Raw genomic sequence first — 12,479 nt, forward strand, 5'->3', positions numbered from 1 at the left:
GCTACATTGGATTAGTCAATGATACTAGTTAGTGTAGGCTATTGATGGTGTGATGTATTGAAATTAATTCATACTCTTACTACTAGCTCTTATTCTGACAAATTAACTCAAGCTCTCACTACAATGACAAGGCTACGGTATGTACGGTATCCAATGTAGGCCCACAAACTAATCATTTGTATAAAAAGTATCCTCAGTCATGTTTTTAATACAAAAAAGGATCCTTAATAATCTCAGAACTGCCTGTTTTGTTTCTTATATTCCACTTTGCACAGAAAGCAACACTGATCACAGATATTTGCTTCAATGAACAATTCCAAATAATGACCTAGCCTAAATCCACTTGTAAAATATTTAGATGTGTATTTGCAGATAGCCTACAGAAAACTAGCATGCAATAGACATTCATTAGCCTTTCTGTCCCTATTGCACAACCAAAGTTCATTAATAACTAGTCTTCAACTTTCAGTCTAATCACCAACAGCCCTGTTTAAACTTTGAATTCTTGCCAAACAGTGACACTACTGTGCGCAGAAGTGCTCTCGCGAGGTCACGTGATTTCATATCCCGGTACTCACTATATCCCCGGTGTCAAGAGCCTCTACAATATGCGAAACTACCAGGAATAACCAATCAAGGCTTTGTCAGTCCGATGATAAAGATTCAAAACCAATCAACGTGTGCAACGTTTAGCCTAGGCTAGCTTAGGCTATTAGGCTAGCCTAGGTTAGGCCAAACGTTGCACACTTTGATTGGGTTTGAATCTTTATCCTCGGACTGACAAAGCCTTGATTGGTTATTCCTGGTAGTTTCGTATACGGTAGCCTACTTGTAGAGGCTCTTGACGCAGGGCCGGTTACCGAGATTAGCAGAGTGAAGTTTTCTTATTGTTGCCGGGGAATTATTCCATTCACTAGGTGCCGCTGAATGGAGAGCAGTCTTGATATGCGTTGCTCAAGCGCACACCCCGAACCAGTCGAACCAGCGCCGCTTGATCTTGAGCCGGCGCGTGACCACTGAGATAACGGGGCGGACTGAGATAACACGTCTTATAATTGGAGACTTCTCAAGCCACGAAGCAACATTCATAAGCTACATAGGCTAGCCTATCAATATTAGTTGTTGGCCTCAAACAAGATTTGCTGTAGGCTACCTAATCCAAACGAAATAAAGCAATTGGCCTATAGGCTATGCTGTGAAATGTGACCAATTTGCATCCGAAAGCTAATGGTCAGGAAGCAAATAATGCAATTGCGGTAGGTTTTGAATCTTTATCCTTGGACTGACAAAGTTTTTGATACCGGTAGGTTATTCCTGGCAGTTTCGCATAGGCTACTTGTAGAAGCTTTTGACGAAGGGCCAGCTACCAAAAATAACAGAGCGAAGTTTCCATTATATGTGCCACTACAGTAGAACTCGGTTAATCCGGATTCGGTTAATCCGGATCTTCGCCTAATCCGGATGAAACTGGAAGTACAAATGATTTGTAATCTTTTTCTTAAGAAACAGCTTCGGATTATCCGGATTATTTAATCCGGATTTTCGCCTATTCCGGACAAAAGTTGCGCTTTCTTTATCGCTTTATCCGGATTTTCCAGACAGTTTTGCCATTTTATGCTAAAACGTAACGTGGCTTATTGCAAGAAATTTCTTATCTATTGTTCCGTTAATGTGACGCAATAAATTATTGCGGATTTCTTCTTTTCATGAACCCTCATGATCCCTCCTAACGCAAAATTCCTGCGCAAATGCCCAAACTCGTACTGTAACTTGAAAAGATGTCGGTGGAATTTTCGGCGGTATGTCGGTGATGTTTTTCCAATAGAAGACTTTGTTTGATTTTTTGTAAGTTTTCCAAAGAAACTCGTCTTCCGTAACTGTTTTCAAAAGTTTTGAGTGACTACAGATTATTCCTACACGCATGTCTGAAGATATAACTTTTGCTAGTGTGTTTTTGCGTTAGACGCAGAGTCTACAAATACAATCGTTTTACATGCATATAGCTACTGCATTTCAAAAGAACTCTATCACTGGGTCGCTAATATGGTGATCGCGCGTCTAGGAATTGGCAGATGACGACACTAATGCGTTCAATTTTGGTGATTTTTACCGATACCCTTCTATCTAGGTAACGTCAGGCTTGATAGAACCGTCATCGGTTAATCCGGATCTTCGCCTAATCCGGATGGAATCGCCGGTCAAATCGAATCCGGATTAACCGAGTTCTACTGTATATGTGTAAGCGAATGCTCACACTATAGGCCTATGTGCCTCTGAATGGAGAGCAGTCCTACGGAACTCTATAGCCTATATGAAGCCACCAAGCAGCATTCACAAGCTATTATCAGTAACCAATAGACAGTGTTGGGCGCGATAACTCATTTTTCAGTTAAGCGATAACGATAATCGATAAACGAAAAATGCCTAAAGCGATAACGATAAACGATAAATCAAAAAAAAGTTAAGCGATAACGATAAACGATACATTATCGCCGATAATGTCCGATAACGATAATTATTTTTTTCTTGATTAGCGCTGCCCCATCCCATGCAGCACGAACTGTTTTCATCAACATGACGAAAAATCGAACATAATATACTGTAAAGGGACAAAACTTTTTGTAAGTTATGCATAAATAGAATCGCAATAGCGGCAGTGGGTATCGAATCTTCAACTTCTTGATCCAGAATCAAACCACTGAGGTAACCGCCGTGCTTATAATTATACCTTCAGATACCAGTTGGATGCTTTTATCAATTGAGTTACACTGCCGTTTACGTGCAGTAGGCAAACTAATTAAATCAAATGAAAATACCATAAAAAATTCCAAACTTTGTATTTTGCTTTCTGCTTCAAGGGCTGTTTAGTGTTTACAGCAAAGTCAGCAATAATTGAAAAAATTCCCAAAAACGCAAAATGCTTGAAAATTTATCAGTAATCTTAAGCGTTATTGGTAGTAAAAATGTGCATACTGTGAAATCCATCAAGCTTGTCAAATTAGTCGTGTTTGTTTAAGAACAATAACATAATTATCGTAATTTAGTGATAATTTCAGATAATTTTTTTTTGTTTTCTTTGTGAACACCATCATTAAAGCAATGGCAGAACGCTGAGTTGTTGAGATAAGCAGTGGCGGCTCGTGGTATTTATAGCAGGGGGTGCTGCAACCGGAGGTAGCCTATACGTGAAAGAGCGAGCGCCAAAGGCGCGATGCCAAGGGGTCTAGGGACATGACCCCCATAAATTTTACCTCATTTTAGTGGTATTTCATGAATTTTGAGGCTATTTGAGCAATTAATTTCCTGATGTTCATCAAGTTTAAATAGGCTGTTTTAGCATGTGACCTTTGGCCTTAACTTATTATCGTAAGTTAACAATGAACCTCCCAAGTAGCAAAGATTGGCGTCTAGCCAGCTCAACGCTAGCGAAGTTATTGGCGACGCGCCAGCGATAATCGCCAGCCAGCCGCCACCGATCTGCTCATCGCATAGCCGGCGTATCGCTGGCGAAATTCGACAATAAAGTCGGCTGTGCGTCAGCGCCTCGATGGCGAAAGTCGCTCAAGTTAGTTAACGGCGCGCTGTCTGTACGCCAACGAATTTCGCTAAACTTACTGGCAAGTTTTTGCGGCTGCGCGCGCTGTCGCTGGGCTGACGAATGTCGCCCTGCTGAAGCCCTTTTACAATAAAGTCGGCTGTGCGTAAGCGCCTCGATGGCGAAAGTCGCTCAAGTTAGTTAACGGCGCGCTGTCTGTACGCCAACGAATTTCGCTAAACTTACTAGCACGTTTTTGCGGCTGCGCGCGCTGTCGCTGGACTGACGAATGTCGCCCTGCTGACGCCCTTTTTTTTCGGCCACCAGCAGCAGCTGTTGTTTTGCGAAATTATCAAAACAAAACACTAAAACTTTTTGAAGCATTTTGTGTATTAATTGTCTTTTTGTGGTTAAAGCGAGACGCAATTCAAGAATGTAAAACAACGAAAACAATGAAGATTTTTAATACACAGTCTTCCCACAGCTCCATTTTCGTAACACAATGCTAAAAAATGTTTCAGTAATTAATGAATGGCGGTTTTTCTGATCATTTGTAATACAAATAACAAAACAATTTACAAGTCCAAGCCACGTGAGAGCAAAGCTAAAGACTATAAACATGAGATTATTTGTAAAAGTCCAACAGCCGTTAAGTGAATTTTGACAGTTTTCGCGAAACAATAATTTTTAAGCAAAAAATTCTATTAAAAAAAACTTTCTTGGTTTTCGAAACTATAATGAGTTTGATCAAAATTTTTGCTTGCAAGATTTACCCTAGGGTAGGGGTAAGTAAAATTTACTCCCGGTTAGCAACCAATTGTGTACTACATACTACAGTATCATAACTATAAGCATATATGGTAGGTATTGCAATACGTCAAAATCACAGCACTGGAAGAAAATACACGGCCACATCAAGAACACTACTATTGCTTCCACTGTACTCTATGGTGTAATAAAGATTAATACGTAGCCAGCAGAGAAATTCAAATTAATGAGTTTTTTGTGCTATCTGGCTTTGAGGGTTGCCAGCACGGCAACCACAATTATAGGAAAGGGCCGCCTGAACGACGACCATAACGCATTTTCGTTTGCACATCTGTTGTGGCTGTCATGCTGGCAACCTTCAAAGCCAGATAGCACAAAATTCAAACCCTCATAACATACCATTGCATGAAAAAAAATGTAAATCCACGTAGGATACATGCAGTATACCAACAATCATGAGTGATTATTGCATTCCGACATCCATTAGGTAAATAAAAAAATGGGAACAGGTCGTTTTGACGCCAAAGAGCTTGGGTTCGGGGTAATGTTAGGGATTAGGACTGGCGGCAAAACACCCCTCCGAAAACACGTTTGAATATCAACATTAAACATATTAATTAAATGATTAATAACATTAAACTCGACTTCACTACAAGAATTAATATTAGTGAATAGACAGCACAATAGTGTTTGGCAATAGCTTGTGGCGATAAAATTGTCCCCAAATACAACTACTGTACGAAGGAAGCAGACCGAATTAAGAGACACGCAAAAATAATAATTCGCAGCAAAATGTTAAAAGAGAACACTAAAAGGTCAACAAACAATCAAAAAACAGATAGCGTTCATGTATCGTCCGAATTTTTATCTGCGCCGGAAGTTTTGTTTGCCCGGTTCTTTTTTTTTTTTTCATTTCTGTCACCAGCCGCCTTCAAATACCGCTTCACTACAGATTCGATAACTTTGTCCGTCGCCTTGGCTTGCCTTCGAATCACTTCTGTAATAATACAATATGAGCTCTCTGTGAAAACAATTTCGCTCACAACAACAACTTCTCACAACAACAACAACAACATCCACACTACTAACTCATTATTAAGGATCGAACCGATGGCAAGTATCCTTAACCTGCATGAGGACATGAGCGGGGTTCATTACAATTAAATGTACTGTATAAACCCCCTTAATGACGTAGCAAGACGGGTAGTAATATAAAAAAAATTGTAATTAGGGAACGTTCAAATATTACGTAACGCCTTCGACGGGGGATTATGTAAAGCGTTACGTTAGCGTCACATCGGGGGGGAGGGGGTTTAATATAATTCATCAGTGATAATACTCAGCATTATTGAAACATCTTTTGTGATAAGGTGCTGTTGAAACCCGTGTTTTATCCTGCAAAAACAACCACGCATGTGATATTGGGAAGGCATGGCTAAATAGTAGAAACTGATATATTACAGGACGTTGTCACATTTTAACGTTTATATTACAGAAAAATATTCCATCCCTTGATAAATCTTCCAATTTGTCAATCCTCAGTTGATTTGATTTATATTTAACTTCCATTCATAAAAACAAAGAGGCCTGGCATTTTCCACCATCGTACGTAGTATACATGGTGTTAGCATTGCAGCACTTATTACTGACGGTAGCTCGTAAAACTACTTAAATATACAATTATATAAATACAAACTTACCAAATAACACTTTTTTTATTTTCAGACCAAGAAAGGCAGTTTTTTCGTTTTTTCCACTCCAATTAAACTGAGCGGCCAGATCGTCATTCATTAAAAGTCGCATAACTCTCCACACAGTTTCAGTACAGTCATTTCCTCCAACCGCTGTTATTTTCCATCGCTGTTAAATGAACATCCACACGTTACTCAATAGTCAGTTTAAAACTGAACAAGGTAACAAGCGAAGTCTAGATCATGAACTCAAACCAAACAACCACACGTTCTATATATTGGTTAATCGTTAGGTTATTCTTTAAAAATCATCATAAATTGGTTTAATAAACATGATTCTATTTTACAAACTAAATTATTTCTGCACACAAAATGTATGTGGAAGCGTTTAGAGCAAAATAAACAAGTTTTAAAAATTGAAACTGAGCAGTTGAATAATTAGAAGGTTTTAATCTTTTTGGAGTATAATTTACTGTAGTTACCACCTGCAAAGCGAAAAAAAAACATGCAACTAATATGACAACACTTAGTTTATAGGTGCAATAACAAATATTTTGTCAACACGTCATGTTAGAATTTAACTGATCGGTTGTTGCATGACATAAGGCTGGTGTAGCCATGTCGGAATACCAAACATGTAGTTTGTGGCATAAAAGTGTATAACAAATGGGTACAGTGACTTACAATAGCTGCCAAAACATCCGCATCTTCTTCTAACTTTTCTTCCAGATCAAAAAGTGAGCGTTTGTTTGCCAAGGGCAAAACAATACTTTCTGGGAGAACGGGATCTGAGGGCGCACAATCAACTTGTTTTTTTAAAAGAAACAAAATGGTGGACTGAGTCCTCCTCACAGCCTTCAGCTCCTCTCTCATGTCCTCAACTGCAGTGAAAAGTAGTCTTTCCATTGTATCTGTAAGACATTTATAAAATGTTATACAATAGTATAACTTTGCGTGGCTAAAATTGGTTTCAACATTTGTAATTCTTAAGACAACATTAACTCACTTTCTGAAGAAGCAGCAGCTCCACGTTTTGATGCACCAGGTTGATATTCAGACCCATGAGCAGGATATACCAATTTTTCACTAAAATATAAATCAGGTATTAATGCAACATTATGTAAGTACACAGCTTATCAACAATCTATGAAACATAGAAAATTACAGGTTTTTCAATTCGAATATGTGAAAATGCATATTTTTGTTTAAACTTGAAAAGTTGTCAGCTCGTTTCTGTTTCAATGCGTGAAAGTACTTCGGCCTTGAAATGGCAAGCCAAGCACAATTTCCTGAGATCCAACAGGCTACCTATTTTTGGCTTTATAGCCTTCATCAACAGCACTCAACTTTGCTGGGGTTGGTCTTATAACCGAGGTTATGTGCCGACTTCCCAGGAGTCGACCACGTAGGACGTCAATTAACTTTTTTTTAGTCTACCTATTGTTTAGTCCAAGTCTGACTTAAACAGCTCTTGCAAGTTACACTACACAACCTAGACACATGTCGTTCACTGTTTGTTAGATCTGAGTAATATAGGTTTGGCAATGCTTGAAAGACATATAGTTATTATGCGAGACAACAATGGTCTACGTATTAAAGCATGAGGCAAAAAGAGTTGAGGTTAAGATGTTTAATCATACATTGCAGGGTGATGGGCCGGATTCTAATTTAGCTTTGTAAGTCAAACCAAAAAAAACTCCAAAGAAGTAAAAAAAATTGCCACCAAATGCAAAAAATGTTCAAACTATTACTCATTTACCTCAAACAACGTTTAAACCTTTTTGACGTTTAGACATAGTTATAGCCAAATCAAAATTTGTCGGGTGGAAACTTTTTCAAACATTCTTTTTTACCTGGAATGGCCCACCCGTGTAGTTAATAACTTTCGGAAGCAAAACTAGCCTTATTTGCTGATTGTCTCAGAAAAGTTTGGAAAAAGCAAAAAGTTTACTTTGTTCAGCAGCAGCTGTTGTCATGCAAACTGGCCAGACTTGTGTGTCAGTGAAATATCAGCGTGTTTGAATTTTTAAAACTATTCTTTGGAATTGAGCAAACTGCAAATGGAAGCTGATAGAATATTCATATCAAACATTACAGACAAAATGTATCTTGCGATTATTTGGAGATGACGCCAGTACGTGAGACGTCAAAGGCTCAGCAGACAACTAAAATGCAATGATCATTACCTTGAAGCAGATGCCATTTCATTCGTCGAAGGGAATCCATCACGACTAATTGAAACGGGTTGCACGTGAGGAGCAGTAAGGTACTGAGACCCAGATTGGGGGTGAGGGTGAGGGGCAAAATTTCCAGAAAAGGAGCCATTATTATCAAATGAAACAGATCGAGAGGCTGGATAGGTCTGAGAAGCAACATTACCAGAAAAGGAGCTGTCATTATCAAATAACACAGATGGGGAGGGTGAAGGGGTCTGAGAAGGAAATTTGGCTGAAAAGGAGCCATTTTGACAAAAAGAAACAGGCTGGGTAGGATGGTGAGACTGAGGAGCAGCACTACCAGAAAAGGAGCTATCATGACCAAACGAAACAGATGGATCAGTAGCTGGATAGGTCTGAGGGGGAGGAGGAAAATTAGTTAAAAAGGAGCCATTTTGACCAGAAGAAACTGTTTGGAGGGGAGCAAGAGTAGGAGGTGTCGGTGGATTTGATAAACTGACTGCTAATGATCTGCATAAAATTATAATTGTCAATTATCAACTACTGTAAATATACCGTTATATTATAACGTTAGAGCTACTCCTGTTGAGTACTCGAAAACTTTTATCATCAAGCAAAAGTGCAGACCATTTTCTGAAAAACAGCTCCTAACATAAACAATTTGCAATATAATGCCTTGGCGGATCAAGTGGTTCGAGTGTCGTGCTGGTCATCGAAAGGTTGCCTGATCAATACCACTTTGATGCACATGCTAGTGAATACCTTCATTGCACTCTTGGGAACAACACTTCACGCCCATTTCACTGGCACCAGAGCACACAATGCAATGCTGAAGCAGAGCGTGTGCAATTTTATTGGTCCCACGGGGAATCGAACCCTCACTTAATATACTAACTCCAAACCCAGTTTCTTCACCCATTCAGCCAATGGATGGCAAATGGCATAGGCATTACTACTAAATTAATCTCAACGCTTCTTCTTTTGAAGTGCAGTATCATATATGCTCATTATTAGTGAATTTACCTTGAAGATGCAGGGCGAGATTTGGTGTTTGGCGTTGATTGCTTCATCATTTTGCCTTTCTTCTTATTGGGCTGCAGGGATTCAAGGCTCGAATCCGATTGCCTTCAAACATGTTTTACAGTTGAATGCTACTAGCCAAGTGTAGGGAAACACCTTGCATAATACTAGCTCAACACTGTATTTTAACTTGCGATGGAACCGTAAAGCTCGAATTTCATTTATTAATTCCGTTTTAATTCGCAAAGCCTTTAATTGCTGGTTGAAGATGAAACATGCAGAAAATGCTCCATGATATCACAGCAAAAAATCATTATCAGTTTGTCACAGTGAATAAAAACAGATCTAAAACCTAGCCCGGAACAGCCTGTTTCACCTTCCAACACTGAAGAGACATTAGGAAATGAAAGCAATATCTTTAATTATGGGCATTTGTGCATGCAGCCATGCATTCTTATCAAGCCGCAACATAATGCACTGTATTAGTATTGAAGAATGACCTCGAATTGCAATAAACAGATTTTTCAAACACTATGAGTTGCATTTAGATTTAAAAGTCATCCTAAAGTTTGAATATTACCGTATGCTGATAGTAAAGCCAAGTAACTTGTACTGTATAGGCCATTAGGATAAATGTAATCACGATTTTACTATAATCTCATGATGGGACATTGCCTGAAACCCTTCACCCATCCAGTACATCACCTTTCTTCAATATAGAATTTGTATGCTTGAACGATGCACATTACAAAAAATAGTTTATTTATTAGAAAGTGCAAAACAGTTCCTGCACCATAAGTTATCTCACACCAATAGCAATTTATGTAGAACACCTCACTTACTCATTATCCGTGCCACAAGATGAACTACTGGGAAACCTTTTTGGTTTTCTGCAAAATAAATATCGGTATCTATTTAATGTTATTTGGCCTAATTGATAAGTTTATTTGTTACATTCCAAACTAAACACGATTGCTTTTATCCTGCTCAAGAGAAGGAAATTCTTATTTATTAACATACATTCATCAAGGTTTAATAACCAATTATTGTGTATACTTACCAACAATCCAACCTAATAATAAAATGATCTGAAGAGTTTGATTGGAAAAAAACAACACAGCTTTTTGACAACGAAGTCTTGCATAACATATATATAAACAAAAGGATAAAAATGTGAGCCTATGACCTGGTCTGGCGCCTTTCATCAACTTCATTATCCGACTTCAAATCGCTTTCATATTCTGCCTGTTTTAATTTTTTTTGCGCATTTTTGAATGTTTCTAAAAATATATTTCAAGATTAATGTTAATTACATAAAATAATCTATCGATGCAAAATAGAATTAAAGTTCAAATTTATACTCCAGGTATGTTATTGTTGTTGTGTGCTTGAATACTGAATAGCCTATGGTGTTTGATGGTAAATTATCTGGGCTTGGAAAAATCAAACAAACAGCAAATTATCTGAAAACAGGTCATAGTGTGTATAATATATTAGGGTCTGCTACTATTCGGTGAGTCCGATTCGGTGAGTCTGATTCGGTGAGTTCCTAACCTCTAACCCTAAAACGGCAATAATAATTAGGCTACGGTACACGATAATTTTTAAAAAAAAATCCCTCGTTAAGGGATCGGACTCACTGAATCGGACTCACCGAAACGGGCCATTCCGATATATTATGGTACACCTAGTCCTACACACAGAAAAAAACTGAAAGCAAATTTGTGCTTGCAATATTCTGTAGTTTCAGTGCCGCCGTTGGTTATCTGTGACAAGCAGATAAAAAATCAAAGATGATTCAAATTAGCAAGCAGCTTAGGCAGGTCAATGATACAAAGTTAGGAAGCCTTGATAAACAAAAAGATAATGGGGCATTGTTAGGACCAGGAAGGGCGAATCAAAGTCAGTGGTTTTTGACTCTGTCATGTATATATATTAGGGTGGCTCTTATTTGGTAAAAAATGAAAAAAATATGAATTTTGTGTGGGACACCCTTTTAAAAGGTGAGGTTGTCAGAAAAAATAACTCCTGCAAAAAATTTTTGAATTTGAAATTGATTTAGAGGTGGCCCTCCCCCCCTAAAGTTTTGCGCCCTCCTCCAAAATACCAAATCTGCATATCTCAAAAACTGCTTGAGCTAGAGATACGGTTTTTGTGTCAAAAGATGCAGAAAGCATGATTTCCTATCTGCTTTCTGAACAGTGATTGCGTCTATCTTGAGTAGAAAAGCAGTTATTTAGAAAAAACCTGTTTTCGGTATTCTAGCACAAAAGAGTGCTAAACAAGTATTGTGGCCCAAGCTATTCAATAAACAAAGTTCATAAACTAACCTGTAAAACTGGTAAAGCAATAAACGAAATAAGTATTCCTAAACTTTTATGCATTCATGCATAGCTAAAATGCCCGTTTTTTATCATATTCCTTGGAGAAATTCCTGAGCGTGGAATCCGCTTTCAAGCTTCAGGTGCTATGCATCGCACTTGTTGGATGACGAAGGCGATTTATGCAAAAAGCTTGGTCTGCATTTATGGTATCTGTCCGAAGAAATGGTTGGTCTAGCCTTGTTTGACTCTCGATTGTCTGTGGAAAGTAAAAAGCTAATGGTGGCAACCATGTTAGATGAAACAGGAGAACGTCCACCAAGGAGACCAAGCATCAAAGTAGATGCGTTTCTTAGCAATAAGGGTCTAGATCAGTATTGCACCTCTAATTCAAAATGGCTTCTTCAGCTGTTGGTGTTGGGTGAAAATGAAGCAATAATTATACTTTCAAAGGATCCTGCTCATTGGACTGAAGATGGTGCATTTATTCAAGCTTTACACATGGCGAAGGGACTTTCAGTAGTCAATGACAGAGCAGAGAGAGGAGTTGCTCAAAGTCTAATCCAGGATTTTAACAAAATCTTAACTGAAGATGAGTACCAACTTCAGTTTCTTTTGCAAGTTGTTACTGAACACAGGAAACTGTTTCCAAATTCCAACAAGAACAATATTGTCTATTCTTCTTCGTTTAAACTTTAAACCTTCTTTGTTACTCCAGGGGTCAAGGGCTCTGTCTTTTACCACTCTTGGGCAGTGGCGATGCTGTTTAGATGCTTGAGCAGGTGTTGAGCAGCAATCCTTTGATTCGTCCATTGATTCGTCATCCAGTTCAAGCAGACCACGCACACCATTTGGTGCAGTTACAGATGGTGTGGTCTGTGGTTTGTTCCTCTTTGCCACACTCACAGATTGCGGATGGAGCCATCCCCCATTTGTGCATGTTGAAGCGGAATAGTCTGACTCCAGT

At 38.6% G+C, this 12,479-nt stretch overlaps 1 protein-coding gene across 1 annotated transcript; it reads right to left on the bottom strand.

The window, feature by feature from the left end:
• Positions 1 to 3,950: 3,950 nt before the first annotated feature.
• LOC145766814 (uncharacterized) lies at positions 3,951 to 9,244 on the bottom strand. Its single transcript, XM_082578519.1, has 6 exons — positions 9,195 to 9,244; positions 8,181 to 8,681; positions 7,001 to 7,080; positions 6,679 to 6,905; positions 6,004 to 6,163; positions 3,951 to 5,300 (listed from the first exon to the last, which is right to left on the bottom strand). Exons 1-6 carry the CDS (start codon positions 9,242 to 9,244, stop codon positions 5,149 to 5,151), a joined length of 1,170 nt encoding a protein of 389 aa, XP_082434645.1. The 3' UTR covers positions 3,951 to 5,148.
• Positions 9,245 to 12,479: the final 3,235 nt, after the last annotated feature.

This window comes from Aplidium turbinatum, chromosome 3, assembly GCF_918807975.1.
Source record: "Aplidium turbinatum chromosome 3, kaAplTurb1.1, whole genome shotgun sequence".
Lineage (NCBI taxonomy): Eukaryota > Metazoa > Chordata > Ascidiacea > Aplousobranchia > Polyclinidae > Aplidium > Aplidium turbinatum.

Coding starts and splice junctions, on each gene's coding strand:
- LOC145766814 (XM_082578519.1), bottom strand. CDS start 9,244: ATGATGAAGCAATCAACGCCAAACACCAAATCTCGCCCTGCATCTTCA. Junction 8,682..9,194: donor TCTCGCCCTGCATCTTCAAG/GTAAATTCACTA, acceptor AATTTTATGCAG/ATCATTAGCAGTCAGTTTAT. Junction 6,164..6,678: donor CGGATGTTTTGGCAGCTATT/GTAAGTCACTGT, acceptor TTCATTTAACAG/CGATGGAAAATAACAGCGGT.